Source organism: Elgaria multicarinata, chromosome 10 (genome assembly GCF_023053635.1).
Source record: "Elgaria multicarinata webbii isolate HBS135686 ecotype San Diego chromosome 10, rElgMul1.1.pri, whole genome shotgun sequence".
Taxonomy (NCBI): domain Eukaryota; kingdom Metazoa; phylum Chordata; class Lepidosauria; order Squamata; family Anguidae; genus Elgaria; species Elgaria multicarinata.
In genome coordinates this window covers 89,594,527-89,611,793 of record NC_086180.1, presented here as the reverse complement: position 1 = coordinate 89,611,793, position 17,267 = coordinate 89,594,527, and the positions used below count along the sequence as shown (strand labels likewise).

General features: G+C 40.1%; 1 protein-coding gene across 2 annotated transcripts in view; it reads left to right on the top strand.

Annotated features, from left to right (window-relative positions):
* The window catches only part of CC2D2A (coiled-coil and C2 domain containing 2A), a 79,769-nt gene that overhangs the window by 4,636 nt on the left and 57,866 nt on the right, over nt 1-17,267 (top strand). The window contains exons 2-7 of one of the 2 annotated variants that reach the window (XM_063135500.1): nt 4,224-4,312; nt 5,854-5,955; nt 8,142-8,234; nt 10,200-10,382; nt 12,786-12,948; nt 15,825-15,961. In XM_063135500.1, the coding sequence (XP_062991570.1) occupies nt 4,224-4,312; nt 5,854-5,955; nt 8,142-8,234; nt 10,200-10,382; nt 12,786-12,948; nt 15,825-15,961 (767 nt within the window). Of the gene's footprint in view, nt 1-4,223; nt 4,313-5,853; nt 5,956-8,141; nt 8,235-10,199; nt 10,383-12,233; nt 12,322-12,785; nt 12,949-15,824; nt 15,962-17,267 lie in introns of those variants that run through there. The other variant, XM_063135501.1, reaches the window with a different exon arrangement.

The window sequence follows — 17,267 nt, the reverse complement described above, 5'->3', positions numbered from 1 at the left end:
GCTTGTGAACTTTTAAAAATAAATTTTGATTGTTTTGTTTTTAAACTACCACAAAAATCCCACGTGTCTGGTTTGCATTTATCATCTTAAGTTTACACATTTAACACCCACTCTGACAATTATTCACCTAAGCAGATATAACTCACAGCGCATTATTATATATATTAAAAATCCTTCTCCATTTTAAACCCCTTTCTCCACATAGTTTGGAGGAAGGTGGTTCTTATCCCTTGCCTCAGGCGTATCAAGCGGTGGTGCTTGGCTTGAGCAGGGAGTAGCCTTGGCCCGGTCTGTTGTTCAGAGCCTGTGTAGTGGCAGAGATGTCTGCCTGTTCCTTTCCTAGCTTCAAGGATTGCATAAAGAAAGCTATCCCTGAGCAGCACTCTCTTTATTTGCGTTCCTTATTTTTTTCCACACCCAAAATCGCCTTTTCACACAAAGGCATGGAGGAAAGGTATCAAGAGGAGAAGTTTTAAGGACTACTAGGCTTCTTTCACTCCCAGTCAGGCCATAGACAAAGCAACACCTGGCTTTCCTTTTCTTCCTCCCTAGCTTAGCTTTCATGTACCCAACCAGGTCCTTGGGGGATCCTCTCTGCTCTTGCTGCCTCTAGCCTTTAAATATTGACTTCCCAGATGATGCTCATTTCCTCTTTCCTCTCCAGTACCCTTTTGGTTGCCATATCCCAGGAGAATAGGGAACTTTATTTTATTTTTTAGGGCACAATCCTAATAATAATAATAATAATTAATAATTATAATTTTATTTCTTACCCGCCTCTCCATTATGATCGAGGCGGGGAACAGTAATAAACGATAAAATACATAAAACTGAATTAAAACATAATATACATTGTTAAAAACATCCTTAAAAACATTCTAAAAACATCTTAAAATTCCACTGGATAGGCGTGCCAGAAGAGATCAGTCTTTATAGCTTTCTTGAATACTAGAGGACCTGAGTGTGCGGGGCAGATTGTACGGGAGAAGGCGATCCCGCAGGTAGCCTGAACCCAAACCAGTTAGGGCTTTAAAGGTAATAACCAACACTTTATACTTTATACTTCGCTCAGAAACTAAATGGCAGCTAGTGAAGAGATTTTAAAACTGGTGTGATATGGTCACGCCTAGGTGTACCAGTGACCAGCCTGGCTGCCATATTTTGAACTTGTTGAAGTTTACGGACTAGGCACAAAGGTAGCCCTATGTAGAGTGCATTGCAGAAGTCGAGCCTTGAAGTTACCGGTGCGTGCATTACCGTTTTTAGGGTAGCTGGACAGAAAAAAGTCCTACTACTCCCAGGATGCATAGGATTGTGCTTTTAGTGGATTTATATATAACCTTTCTGCCACGGTATTCAAGGCAGTTTACAATTTATATTACTAAAGAGAGAGGGGGAGAGAGCAGAATTGTCTCAGGTTTGCTAGTATCTTCAGAAGCTGAGAATATCAGCCTTTGGGCCATTTCCTCTTAAGAACATATGAGTTAAATTGGGCTAACTCCCCAAATAAATGTGCTGAAGAATGGGTGAAATGCTTTCTTTTTTTAAATATAAGAATGTGTTGCAAAAAGCCCAACTAATTTCCAGAGAGTAGCTGTTTTAGTTCATTGCAGCAAAAGCAACAAAAAGTTAGGAATGAATTTGTTAGCCTTTCAGATGCCACACGACTCTTGTTATTTTTATTTGAATACAAACTAAGAGTTTAAAAGGTTCAATGCTCAGTTTTTGTTTTGGCGGCTTGAGTTAAATTGGGCTAACTCCCCAAATAAATGTGCTGAAGAATGGGTGAAATGCTTTACAGAAACAAAATTGGGTGAGTGAGTGGAATTTACTGTTACAAGATGTGGGAATGGTACAGGGCAAAACTGCATATTACTTCAGCAAAAACATATGCCCACACTTGTTTGCTGAGTTAATGTGGGAGAGCATTTGTAAGGAAGACATGGCAGATGGGAGGGGAGATTGGAGAATGGCAGTTGGGAGGGGAGATTGCTCTTCCTGAGTCTGCCCATTCTCTCTTGCACCTTCTCCCCACACATACTTTGGGCTTTTCTTTTGGGCTGGGCTTACTTTCAATCTTGAAGCACAGCTGGGGCAGAGGATTTTCAGGGGACAATCTGCATCCTTTCCAATTCTGTCCTGTGAATATCCCCACTCCCAGCACCTTTGCATTAACATTACAAGTAAAGTGTAGTCCTTTGATGGCTCTAAAAAGGGTTGTTGTTTTTTAAAAAAATCTTTTTCTATTTATTATGATTTTGTTTTTGTTTTTTAAAAAAAAACAAATAATGAAAAGAAAAACGAAGAAGAAATTACATGCACAGAAGTATCATGAGCACATAAGAACACGAGATCAGACCATGAGTCCAATATAGTCCAGCACTCTGTTGACACAACAGCCAACTGGCTGTCAACCAGAGACTCACAAGCAGGACATGGTGCAACAGCACCCATCCACTCATGTTCCCTAGCAACTAGTGTATACAGGCTTACTGCCTCTTACTGGAGGTTGCACTTAGCGACCAGGACTAGTAGCCATTGACAGCCTTCTCTACCAGGAAATATTTCATCAAGCACAACCTTCTAAAAAAAGGTGGGTGGGGGAAGGTTACGTGTAAGTTTAAGGAAAAGCAGACCAAATCATAAACCGCCCAGAGAGCTCTGGCTATGGGGGCAGTATATAAGTGTAATAAATAAATAAATAAATAAATAAATAAATAAATAAATAAATAAATCCATTTGCGAGTGGCACCTATATACCACCCATTCTGATATTGATAGCATTTTTAGGTTCTTAGTCCATTGCATTACAGGAGGTGAACATTTATCCTCCCAACATTGTTTTTGTTGTTTATTCGTTCAGTCGTTTTTTTGGCTGTCATAAGAGCTTGGAAAACCCATTTGTGCTGACCATACATTAACTGCCAAGAAACTGGTAAATTGTTTAGGAGGACATGTACATCAACTAATATTAAATACTGTTCCAATACAAAGTTTATCTGTATTATGACCTAACCCCAAAGGAGGCAACTACTGGGCATTGCCAAAACATATGGATAAAAGAAACATTAGGTGCATTATATCTCCAACAATTTTGCGAATTAGACAAGTCCTTATTAAAAGAGATGTAGAGTCCAAAGAACCCAAACCAAGATTTTTTGCCGAATGAAGTGTAGCCTAAAATCCATCGATACTTCAAGTAGAGATGCTAAAAAAAATGATCCATTGGGTAGGCAAAATAGAGTGCGCCAATTCTCTATTCCATTCCTGTCTTAGACCCTGAGTATCATATTTATTTACTGATAAGAAGTATTTATATACATGGATCGATATGCCTGTCCACCTGCTATAAGTGTTTCCAATAACAATGGGGGCTCTGAAGCTGTTAAAGCGTCTGGACCAAACGTAGATTCCAGCAAGTGTTGCAGTTGCAAGTATTGCCATTCAGCCATAGCAGGTAAATTGTATTTCGCATGTAAATAAAAAAATAACAACTCATTGACTGGACCCATTAATTGATCCAAAGTAAAAATCATCCTATCTGTCCATGTCCGCCACAAAAATACTTTCTTTCTAATTTTTAAATCCATGTTTCCACATAAAGTCAATTTAGCATGAGAAAATGGATCAAACTTTAATGGACATGGTATTATAAACCACACTTCTCTAACAGTCAACATTGCGGGAGGGGGGTTATCTATTCTGGTATGCCAAGAGCCTAGTACTAACCTTTTAGAAAGGGGGTCCAAACAGAAGTGTTCCAGAACTGACCAGGGTGGAAAGTCTAAGAGACAGACTCCATGTTAAGAGATAATGTACCTCTGAGTATTGCATGCTGGACATGAACAACTAGGGATGCCACCATTATTGTACCTTTGCCTGTTAGCATCTAGAATCATCTGGCTGGCAACAGTTAGAATGCTGGCCTGGATGCCTCCGTCTGATCCAACAAGGCACGTAGTTACATTCTTAAATGTTGTTATCCAATACTTTAATAAATCAGAACTTAGCTTTATTGCAATTTCATTTTGGAATAATAATCTTACTAAGAGCATCAATTTTTAAACTGTAACATTTGAATGCTAAAATAAAAATAAAGAACCTGTGTTAAAATGTCTTCTTTCAAACTGCTGTAAATGTTTTGAATGGCTTTAATAGAGTTTCAGATTGCTGTGTAGTGAGAAGAATCTTTTGAAATTTGTTGCTATCATTGTCCATTGCAGGTTTGCCTCCAGTTCCATCTACCTCAGGATCAAGCTTTGGCGAGTCTTCCATGAGAGAACGAATGAGAGAGAAACTGAAAGCTGCACGGGTGAGATTTCATGTATAACATTCTTAATGGGCCTGTTCAGACAACACACTAAGCCCCGGTTAGGCCATTAATCCTTTTCCAGCAAAAGGTTAGGGAGCATTTTTAAACCATGGCCTTAGCTAGACCAGGCGAAATCCGGGGGCGAACCCTGGGATCGTCCCTGTGCGTCCACATGACGCACAGGGGATCCCGGGATCAAGGAGGGATGATCCCTCCCTTGCTCTGGGATCTCGCCCTCCACTTTGGGCCCCGGGATCTCGCCCTCCACTTTGGGCTTAGTGTGTTGTCTGAACAAGGTCAGTCTTTCCCTCTAAAGTGAACTCAGGTGGTCAAATGCCTAGCACTTTGGAAGGGATTGGTTTCTACATATTAGGGGAGACTCCCTAGGTATGCAGAAGTATACATTTGTAAATTAAAAGAAATATAAATTTAGGGGGGAAAGCAAATGGCCTAATAAGGACCTGTTTGCTTCCAGGTTTGCTTGCATAGAGATAAAACAAATAGTAGATCAGCTCAGCTCATTGTCAGGATGAGCTCATCCAGACAATGTCAGCTCATTGTCAGCTCATTCCAGTTTGGCAGTGAAAAACAAAGACAAAAACTCCTGTCTTTGCTAATACTTGCACATGCTGCTTGTCACTCATTCACAGCTATACCAAAAATACTACTTTGTTATTTTCTCTGAGCAATTCTCATTTCTGCCCATGGGAGGGGGAAATGTGTTTAGGAACAGATGTGTTTGCCAGAATATTTCTTTGTAATTATGTTATTCCTTATCGAAAATAAGTTATCATTTTAAGGCTATGGCATTGACCTGGTTCACACTACATGACAGTCCACTGTGGGTTCATTTACCCAAGGGGGCTGTCGCATCATATAGGGCACCCATGGGTGACATTTTTGCATGGTGCCTATGGGCTCCTGGTTTGCCATGGCTTGTTGTATCATGGGAACCCAAGCAACAGGGGTTGTTTGACAACCCTCAAATAATCCTAAAACAAGCCATGGGTTATTTGAGGGTTGTCTAAGGCCTTAGCTAGACCTAAGGTTTATCCCGGGATTGTCCCTGCCTGCTCCCGGGTTATCCTGTGTGTCATTTACATGAACAGGGATGACGCTGGGACAATCCCGGGATAAACCTTAGGTCTAACTAAGGCCTAAGCCTTAAACAACCCTGCTGCCTGTGTTCACATGACATGACAAGCCATGGCAAGCTGGGTGTCCATTTGCACCATGTAAAAATGGCTCCTGCAGGAACCCAGCATGACGTGACAGGCCACATGGGTAAATTAAGCCAGGGTGGGCTGTCATGTGGTACGAACCAAGCTAATTTCTTCATGTTAGCAGTCTGAAAACTGAAAGAGATGGGCTGCATTTTTGAGGTGAGGAATCTGTGTACACAAGAGAACCGTTTGGATAGGAAACAGGGCTGTCCTCCTTGGTCCCCTCTAGTAGCAGCTGACATTGTGGTTCGTTGGGTTGTGGGCTGGTGAAAGGTGACATATAAATAATAAAAACTAAGTTTCTTTACTTTGTTTAAGTTTAAAGCAGAAAGTGCTATATTACAAGAAGCCTCAGGTTTTCGTCCACAGTCCCTGAAAAGTCCTGGAGTGAAGAAAGCACAAATTCGACTGGATAATGAGGTGATTATAGCATATGAATTTCTGCATTATTTCTCGTTACATCAGAACTTTTCATAAGAAAGAGGTGAATTATTATTTAATATTTGGATGGTTAGTTTAATTCTCTTTAATTGATAGCATTATTTATTTTTAAAAAGAACTTCCTGGTTAGCAGAAATTGCAGAATGTATCTGATATGCAAGGTCAGTCTTCTTCTTCCAAGGATAAAAATGGGAGATGGTTTAATGCTGTATGATGCAGGTTTATGTTAAATGTTACAAAGGGTTTTCAAAGCAGTGGTGCTTTTGAACAAATTTGCCCAGGGAGTTCATTTTATTTTATTTATAACAATACTCATAGGCCAACTTTTAGGTCATAGTTCTAAAAGAATTACCTATTTTAAAGATGTAGCTAGATGCAAATTTGTCAGTGAATCCTGCCTAAAATCCAAGGTATAGTCTAGATAGGGGTTTCCAACATGGCACCTGAAAGGCCAGGCTGAGGCACCTGCCATTCACTCTGCAAGTGAATGGCAAAATTCTTCCATTCAGTTGTGTGGGACGGTGGGTGGGGAGGTCCTGTCTGTTGAAAAATGGTTTGGGAGGTCCTCCCTGATGAAAAATGAAGCTGGTTGGTTGGAGATTCAGGACAACTAAAATGTACATAGTTAAACTATGGAATTCACTACAACTAGATGTAGTGATGGCCACCAGTTTGGATGTCTTTGGATGTAGTGATGGCTACTAGTCTTGTCAGCTGTGTGCTATCTCTAGTATCAGAGGCAGTATGCCTATGTACACCACTTTGCTGGGGAATATAGGTGGGAGGGTGCTCTTGCACTTGTGTCTTGCTTGTGGGTTTTTGGTCAACAGCTGGTTGGCCACTGTGTGAACAGAACAACGGGCTGGTCTGATCCAAAATGGAGCTTCTTATGTTCTTATGCCCATCTGCCCCTTCCCTTCATACTCTCTTTCCTTCTGTGCTGCCTGCCTAGAGCTGGTTGCGGGGATGAGGTAAATCTCACTCAAAACTTTAAAAGATAAATAGTATTCATGGGTGTCCTGCATCCTTCATTAGGACAGGTGGCAACCCAGTAGTGGGTCACAACCCACTATTTGAAGACTAAGGCCATAGCTAGACCTAAGGTTTATCCCTGGATCGTCCAGGGGTCAAACCTGTTCATCTAGGTGACACACAGGGGATCCAGTGCTCAGGCAGGGGCGAACCCTGGATGATCCCAGGATAAACCTTAGGTCTAGCTGTGGCCTAAAGGACAGAGTAAATTGTTTTCAGTTTGGAATGGAGATGTAAAGTTTATGGAATTTTGAAGACCTGGGAAAACCCTGGGTGTTCCCTGTTTTGTGTTTTTTTGCCAAGGGAAAACAGAAATTTTGGGGGAAATTGAAAATTAAGCAGTACTTATTTTTTTAGCGCTCTTTACAGATGTAAATTCACTTTGTTGCTTTAGGATAGCCTTCCCCAATGTGGTGCCTTCCAAATAATTTGGACTTCAATTCCCATCAGCCTCAAGCAGGATGGCCAATGGACAGGAATGCAGTAGTCCAAAACATCTGGATGGCCTCAGCTTGTAGAAGGCTGTTTTAGGAACATGAAGCAGCCTTTACATTCCTAAAGTTATATTCTAGCTTATATAACTTGTTTTGCTCATAATTTGTAGTTATTGTCTGAATAAGCTATATTTTAAAATCTAATATTCCAAACATAATAGTTTTATGAGCAAACCAAGTATATACATAACCTATTTTAGGTTCCTATTACAGTATATGTCTGAACAGAGGGACTTCTGCAACATCTGAGTCATGTAGAAACCAGAGAAAGCAGCAGGAAGAAGAACTAAAAGCCTGTCTAGTGTAAACTGCAGAGAGGGAGGACAAAGAGTTGACGCTCTCTTCCTCCGCTGTTCCTCCAGCTGTGCAGTGGATGATCAGAAGCCTCTGAGTATATTCAAAGCATTTTTATTCCGCTTGTCAATTAAAAGGATTCCTGAGCAGTTTAAAAAATGAAAATTAAACAGTCCCTGCTCTCAGGCTTACAATCTAATATATTTATTTCCCTCCACATGTCTTGTGTCTTGTATCAATGAACATCTAATATACACCCTCACCTCTCTCACAAGTGATAGTTTAACAATGCTTTGGTAGCATAAAATAAATTAAATCTTCAATGTGTTGTTGTTGTTTGTGCAGATAGGTGAAAGTGAATTACAAGAGAATGAATGCAAGGTATCTACTACATTGAAGCTTCACGATTCTGTCAGAAAAGACAAGCCAAAATCACAGGTGAGGGCTGTTATTCAGTTTGTCTTTATGGATTGCATGCATGACTTGGACTCTAACCTCTGGACCATCATGATGGGACTATGAATTTGGTATGGTAAGCAAACTATGTGCGACTTTAAAATCAAAGAATATGTGGCGCATGTAAGAAGTAAATTGTAATTTAAATATATAGGGGCTGATTCAACAAGTCCCTTTTGTGCATCCTCAGTTGCATTCAGCTTTCCACTGTGTTGACCGTGGGAATGTCTCATGCGCCAACTAGCAGCAGGAGGGGTGTGCGGAGGGTGTGGCTGGTGTTGTGACTGGTTCAGTCCCATTGTTGCTAAAAACACCTTCTTGCTTTCTTCTATTTTTCTGTATAAAAACTCCTCCCATTTACATTGACCACTGAATATGCTTCAAAAACATAGACATTCAGTATTTTGATTTGGGCCATGAGAGCTAATACAAACTTTAAAAAATAACTTAGGATACAGTCCTAGGTATGATTAGACAGGGGGTGGAAACAACATACAACTCCCAGCATTCCCCAACCAGCAGTTTTTTCTGTTTAAACATGTATAGGATTGCTCCTGTCTAAATATGCATAGGATTACCTGAAAGTAAATCTCATTGACTCGGTTACACTGTAAATTATTTAAAAATGTGTGTCATAGCAACAACCTAACTTCCTTAAATAAAAATATAATAACAATAATTAAAATAAGATCATATAATAAAACAAATTAATAAATTGAAGTTCGATTACCAACAGTTATTTTGCCGTCTGTGTGTTTGAACCTGGATATGACAATTGCATGCAAAGAGCAGGGTGTTCCAATTTTAAGAGTAAAAGGCTTGTGTGGGTAAGGAGTGCTGGGACCTTCCCCTGCCTGCAGCTTACTTACCCTTTCCTGAGTAAGGTCATCTGTCAGGGTAACGAAAGCTAATTTTGTCCCAAAACAACCTGAACTCAGACTGAAATGGGCTAGGGTAAATACTTCCATTCACTCTCCACTACACTCTTGAGCACTTTACTTAAAGACGGGATACTTGTGACAAGCTGATAATTAGTATAAATATCTGGATCAAAGGAAGGTTTTTTCAGGAGTGGCCGCACATTCACTTCCTTCATGGCATAGTTTTCATTTTACCTGGATTATTTGCCAAGCGAAAAGACACCTTTGGTTTAAGTCAACCATTTGGCATTCTGTTTGTAAGTTTGCACATAGAAAAATAAACATCATTCAACACTGAGATATTAGGGGTGAAATATGATATGTTTGATTAGGGACACAATTCTACATTTCAGCTCAACTTTTGCACCTATTTTCAAGGGCCCAGGAGAGATGTAAAACATAATGCGATACAGTAGTTCCCTTGAAAATTCAGACTTCAGGATGTTTGTGTGCATATTCTGTCTTTGGCACCCCATAGAATCATAGAATAGCAGAATTGGAGGGGGCCTATAAGGCCATCGAATCCAACCCTCTGATCAGTTCAGGAATCCACCTTAAAGCATCCCTATACAGATGATTGTCCAGCTGCCTCTTGAAGGCCTCTAGTGTGGGAGAGCCCACAACCTCCCTAGGTCACTGGTTCCATTGTTGTACTGCTCTTAGTCAGGTTTCAAAGGGGGGCAATACAGTACTTATCCCAATCCAACATGAATTATTAGAGTGAAAGTTTGTCTGCATATTCAGGCTGTAATTAGAAATAACCCAAGCTCTATCCATGCATTTGTTTTCAAGATAGGTAGCTAGGTTTGAGTGAGGCCTCTCATATGCTCTGTACTATTTATCATCATCATCATCATCATCATCCGTTTCGCTAAAAGTATGAATGATTATATATTAACACTGATTTCAGTTTAATTTAAAAAAACAAAATTCTAAGGGAAATGGTTTTAGCTATTTATTTGTATTGAATATTGCATTGTGAGACTCATCTGTAATTTAACACACACCCCCCACTTTTCCCCATTAGGTCCAGACTGGATATCTTTCTGCTGAAGAAGCCTATAATTTCTTTACTTTCAATTTTGAACCTGAGCCAGAGAATGTAGGTGATGAAACCCAAAACAAGAAAAAGAGTGTGTTGAATCGCAAAGAGGGAAAAGATCAGGAATCTACACTCGTCTGTCAGGAAGAACCAGGAGATAATGAAATGGTACTAATGAAACTACATGTGCTTTCCTATTTAGGCAAAGCTCCTGCGAGTGTTAATTATTTGTATTCAGTAGTAAACAAATTGGAAGTATGGCATCAACATCTGGAGAATGGGAGTCTATCTTGTTCTTGCCCATCGGACATCATGTCATTCTGACATAGAATAGTACATGGAATTCAACATCGAGATAGTGGAGCAGTTAATATTCTCCAGAGATTGTTCCCTTCTTGAAAACAGGTGCTGTTTTGCCTCGTTGACTTTGCACTAAACACTGGTTTTGTCGTACAGAAGCATTACAGGCTTTTCAAATAGCACCATGATATTGTCAGGAGTATGTGTTAAGGCTTCTGCCATAGTCAGAAATGCAGCTGTAACATCTAGAAACATGTTCCACATGTCCCAAGCTAACTTTCTACTTTCCCCAGCAAAATAAATAAGGTCATGTCATACCCAATGAGTGTGGGCCCATCCTGTGCCCAGTTGAAAAGTTGGGCCAGACTTTGTGCTATGGCACTGATAGAGGACACTGCCCTGGAAGGTTGTGGGTATGTCTTGGAGTGGCCCCAAGCTTACTGTGGGGTTCCCATCTACAGCTCCTTATTAATTCCTGTATACCTTAAGTGGTATTTAACATAGAGGTATCATGCTTGAAAGGGTCTTGCATCCCAATGAAGCCAAATCATGATGTCATGATTACAGACTGCACTTTAAGATCAGCAAGAGAGACTCTTCTCATTTGCCCACCTGTGAGAGCAGTTAGGTGAGTAAGCACAAAAGGAAGGGTCTTTTCTTCAGTGGTCTCACACTTCTGGAATAAGTTGTCATTGGGGGTCTGCCAGGCCCCATCATGGAAGGCTTTTAAGAAGGCCCAGAAAATATACTAATTTACTCTGGCCTTGCCCTGATTATGTTTTATCAGACTGGGTTCAGGCAGCAGTTATCTGTTGTAAATTTTATTTCATGCTGGTGTTTGTTTGCTTTTTAGAAAGGTTTGCTACTCTTGCTTTTGTTTTTTTCTGTGTTTTTCTGTTTTCATCGTATTTTTACCAGTTTTAATACTACATGGGGTTTTATTATATATTTTGTTGTTGTACACCACGTTGGGAGGGCTTCTACCCTGAAAGGCAGCCAAGAAATATTTTAAATAAATAATTATGTCTGATAGAGGCCGCTCTCTTGGAGGTTTGAATATATGATTTGGGATGTCCCAAAGCTTTACACCTGCAGTTCCTTATTCGTTGGGTATTATTGACTTAGCTCTATGCACTTGACAGTGTCCTGAGACCAAATGAAGCATTGTGATGTATGTGATGGTATGCCAAAATGCCAAAAGCAGAGGGGTAGATGAAAAGGATGTTTAATGAAAAAAAAATCCCAGTACGTTTCAGACCATACACAGGTTGTTCTTCAGGGCAATTCTTTGAGAGCCAGGCGTCTGAAGAGCAAATAACGCTTGTTCACATTAGACTAAGGCCTTAGCTAGACCTAAGGTTTATCCCGGGATCATCCCGGGGTCATCCCTGTTCATGTAAATGACACACAGGGGATCCCGGGAGCAGGCGGGGACGACCCTGGGACGACCCCGGGATAAACCTTAGGTCTAGCTAAGGCCTAAATAAGTCAGTTTATTTGTAAGAGATGTGAATGTTTCTACATAGTTTATTTTGAGCCTCTCTTTCTTTATGTTTTACAGCTTTTTATGTCTTTGTATAGTGCTGTATAATTTTATTATTGAAGTGATATGTAATGTTGAAAATAGGAAACATGTAAGTCTATAACTATTGTATATTGTTTTTTAGATTGCCCTGAAGAAGGACCTATGTACTCTCCAAAATGCATTGGATTTTTTAAAAATTGAATTAAACGTGTTTGGGGTGGCCCAATGCTTATTTTGAGGTGCACACACCTCCAGTTCCACATTTATTTCTTCATACATGAGGTATTATTGCCATCGGGGTGTCATGCTTGACAGTGTCTTGCAACCCAGGAAAGACAAAATCTTCTGCCTTCTCCCCCACCCTCACTCCTCATTGCTTACTGAGATCTATATAAAAAATGTTTGGGTCAATGATGTCTGCCAAATGCACAGTTTTAGGCTTAATCTCTCTGCTAACTCTCTTGTCTGAAATGCTGAAAAGTCCACTGTCGGGAAGTGAAGGGAATACTGACTTGGATGGACGTTTGGTTTGACTTGATATAAGGCAGCTTTCTACATATAGGTGTGAAATGTGAAAATGTAGCCTTTGTGTTGAAGATGTGCATGTTTAATGCAAATTATGTGTGGAAATGGATTGGCATTACAGTGGCTGAAACAAGGCACTTATTTATGTGTGCTAAACCATTAAATGTGTTTCTGTTGCCCCTTGTATTCTGAAAAGTTTTTAAAATATTTGTAAAATACAGGATGAAGAGGAGCATCTTGTTCGTGATAAAGAAGATGATGATATTTTCATTATAGAACAGACAGCCCTTGACTTTCTCGTGGTTGGACCTGCAGAATATCAAAGCTACTCTGGGCGGGTGCAGAAAGAGAAAGAAATATTGTTCGTTCCCAGCATGCTAAGAGGTAGGCCTGGTGTTATATTGTGACGTTTTGTGTGAGGTAATTATTAATGTACTGGCTACTACAATCCTTTATTGTTCTTGTAGAAGTAATGTTAAACTAAAGCTGCTTTCTGAAATTATTTAGATATGAAAAAATTGAGCACATCTGGCATGTTGTATAAAAATAATTCTGAGGTGCTTCCAAGTGGATACTCTAAGGCATTGCCAAGAAAGCTGATCACTCATAGAGCACTCATCACTTAAATGTTAAGATCAGACCTTGATCTTTTTATAATATCTATCAGTAAAATATTTACTGATAGATATTTACTAGCATCTTTCAAAATGTACTTAATACTGCAAAGCATAGCAACACATATATCATCTGCTTCGTAAACCATTAAAATGTGGTCTTGATTGTTTTGTTCAAAATCAGATTGTCAGTCCATGGTGAAAGTAAGAAAAGGTACTGTATGGTCAGGTATGAAATTTACTGAAGGCATGAAAATAACACCACAACCTATAAACCAGGGGTTCTCCTACCAGCCACAAAATGGCAGTGCTGAGGCAGAGCCAATCACTAAATGGTGGCAGATGGAGGTGGATCTTGGCATAATAAGATGGCAGTGACTGATTCCGTTTTCTTTCAAAATCAAATCCCTCTTCGGAAATTGCTAGATTCTGCCACAGTATTTCATTGTGGCAGGGAGCTTTCCTTAATATAAGGAAAGTACCGTATATTATTCCTTAATTATTATTATTATTTATTATTATTTATTTATATAGCACCATCAATGTACATGGTGCTGTACAGAGTAAAACAGTAAATAGCAAGGCCCTGCCGCATAGGCTTACAATCTAATAAAATAAGGAAAGTACCTCTAGAGTTATCATGACTCAGCCTTCCCATTTTAGGAAGAGTTGCTGGTCCATAGGGTAGGCAGTCTTTTTGGGCCATGGGCACATTTGGCAATTTGAAACACTGTCATGGGCACCACCAAAAAACGGCTGCCGTGGGAGGCGTGGCAAAGGACAAGTATCCTGCTCAAAAGATTGAGTACAGGGCAGTGGTGAGGTGGGGTCTGAGTCCCAACAGACTAAACAGCTCCTTTGAACCTAGTTTTCAGCCCCAATTTCATAGCAATCCCAGCTGCCAGTAAGAAAATGTAGGAGAGGTAGGAGCACTTTGGCAGGTGCCAAGAAAAGTGTCTGGGGGAACATTGGTGCCTGCAGGCACCATGATGTCTACTTCCTGCTCTAAGTGGGTGATACTTTTTGTATTCCCCTGCCCACTCACAACATGTCTCTCAAAAATACTTTTACCCATCTCCTGTAATTCCTTCTCCTTCTCTTTTCACACTTACCTTGTACCCGATCCCCTAACTGCCAGTTTCTTTCATTTCTCCCTCATGCTACTTTTATCTTCATTTTCTTCTATAACAGCTTACCTCTCTTGTGCCCTTTTCTGACCCCTGTTGTTGTTTTAAAACATTAACATTTTATCTCAGATCATAATTTACTTTGGGGACTTTTCCCTCAGAGGAGGGAGTACTTCAGTTCCCTTGTCTCCCCCGCCCACCTCTACATCTTCCAGCGGCCTTACCTCAGTTCCTCCTCTTCCCCTCTCGCTACCACTTAGGCAGTTCCTGGTACCACTGCCCAGTGCCAAGCTGTCCTTCTGAGGTGGAGGAGGAGGTACAGCAGCCGCCCCTGGGGTCTTTCCTTTAGTTTCTTCTTTATCTCTCCCTCCCTCCATCCATCTGTCTTTTTCACCTCCCTCCTTCCCGTTCTTTCTCCTCCTTCCTTTGTACTCTGTAAATTATTTTTTTCTGTTGCAGATAAATTGTTTCTTTCCTTAAAGAAGTAGCACAACCCAAAGTCAGAGGTGTGGTACAATATGAATGTAGTTGTAAAATAGATGCGAGGCTACAGGACCAAGACTAAAAGTACCTGCGAGAACAGCTGTAGCTGGTAGAACATCTGGTTTGCATGTAAAAGGTCCCAGGTTCAATCCCCACCATCTCCAGGTAGGGAAAGACCCCTGCTTGAAACTCTGGAGCAGCCAGGCTCACCTTGGTGACCACCAAATGTGATGGACTACAACTCTCATGTTCCCCAGCCAGCATGGGGTACCAGGTTGGGGAAAGCTTCCCTGGAGAGTTGCTTCCTATGTTGCTAATTCTTTTATTTAAACCACTGAGACAGACTGAAATAACTGCTAGCATTTATAATTCTCAGTGAATATCCATTATAGCTTGTTTCTTTCCGTATACTTTTCTGGATCCTGAGATCTTTTTTACTCCAGGCAAGGCCTAACCGAATTAAGTCTGCAGCACACCTCCTCCACTCCATCTTAAAACTGTTACAAATGGCAACTTAAGCTTCTGTCACCATTTTTTTATCTTCCTCCTCCTTTTTCTTGGTTAACATCCAGCCTGAAGAAGAGTTCTTGTGAACTCAACAGCTTGCACACTACATTTTTTATCTTAATTATATCAGTCTTTCTCATCGTAGTTCCTCTTAAAATACGTTAATTGTTCAAGATTTGTTGTATGTATACTGGTGTGTTTCTCTTATCTGATTACCCACTTTTAATAACAGATTATTCGGGTATATTTGTATACAACTCTTCGAAGCTATTAACATTTTTTCTTATCTGACTGCGAGTGCTGTACACGGGATAGATTTTTTGGACTTGGTAAGCCTACATTTATGATTCTCCCTCAGCCATCCACTTGGATAATACACTATCCTTTGTCTATAAAATGGGAGGACAAGGAAAGCAAATATTGCTATGTGGTGGTGTGCATGTTCAAAGTGATATACACTGTTAACAGAAATGAACTGTTAATGAATACTGATTAATGTTGGTATATAATACAAGATTCTTGTTTTTAGTACCTGCCTCTCTGAAGGTACCTGAAAATAAGCAGCCAAGATACCTTGAGGATGAAGGTCTGTATACAGGAGATCGTCCTGTTGTGTCACAGCCAAACCAAAACATCTTAGAGAATAGGATACTCAAGCAGGAACGGGTAAATCGCCTCAAGTACTGTCTTTTTTTGTTTGTTCCTCCTGATGCTACAAAAACATATATGAGAGCTAAATATCAGCTTGATTAGATAATTTTCATAGTTTAGGCTGCAATCCCATCCATGTTTTGATACAAATAAGTCCTACAGCTCCCAGCATTTCTTAATCAAAAATACGATTTGCAGTTTGCAATGTAGATACACGTGCTAGTACTCCAATGTGATAGATTTTGGATTAAGTATATACAGTATAACTCTTGTCAATGTTCTTTTTAGATATAAAATGAATTCCTAAATATAGTGAACTCTATCCAGTGTACTATATATGTTTCATTGTGGTTCATTGAGCCAGTTTTCCTACAGCTGCTCCTTTCCCTGAAACTCCAGCCTTCTTTCCTTCAAACTTGAAGGAATGTAAAAAAAGAAGTGTTGTTTAGTACATGTTTTATTTTCTGCCTCCATCAAACATCAGAGCTCAGGACAATGCATATAACGTTTCTTCTTTCTCCTTTTTGACTTTAAAACACCTCTAAAAGTACTTTAGGCTGAGAAGTAGTGACTAATCCAAGATTGCTGGTAAACTTTGTTGCTTAAGCAGGAATTAAAATAAGTCCAACACTCTTTTCAATATTATCACACAAACTCCATGTCTTTGAAAGATTGTTGTGGTGGGGAAAAGAAAAGTTTCCTAAGTGGATGCAAGGACCACCCCCATCTCTTTTAAAATAACTGCCACTATATCCAGCGTTATCTGTGATAATAATTATGGGGGTGGGTGGCTGAGTCTGAAAGTCTGATAAAGAACCTCGCTATTTAGGGATTGTTTAAATCTCATGGTACCAGCAGACAAGCAGGCATGGGAAGGTGTGTCAATTAGCCCAATGCACCAGATTATCCCCAGCAGGTAAGATGTGGTGTAGTACAGTGGTTAGCTTGTTGGAGTACAACTAGGGAGTCCCGTGTTCAAATCTCAACTTGGCTATGAAGCGTGCTGAATGATCTTGAGCCAGTCACTAGCTTTAGCCTAATCTACCTCTCAGGGTTGTTGTGAGGATAAAAATGAGAAGAGAACTGTGAACTCACAGGAGTAATGGTGGGATATTTATTTATTTATTTATCATATTTATACCCCGCTCCTCAGCCAAAAAAGGCTCTTGGAGCGGCTTACACTTAGCAAAAAAGACAGTCCCTGCCCTCAGGCTTACAGTCTAATAAAGACATGACACACAAGGAAAAGGAGTTCAGGAGGGAAGAGGTAAAGAGAGAAAGAAATTTAGTGGACTGGGGAAAGGGCTGATGGGATTGTCCT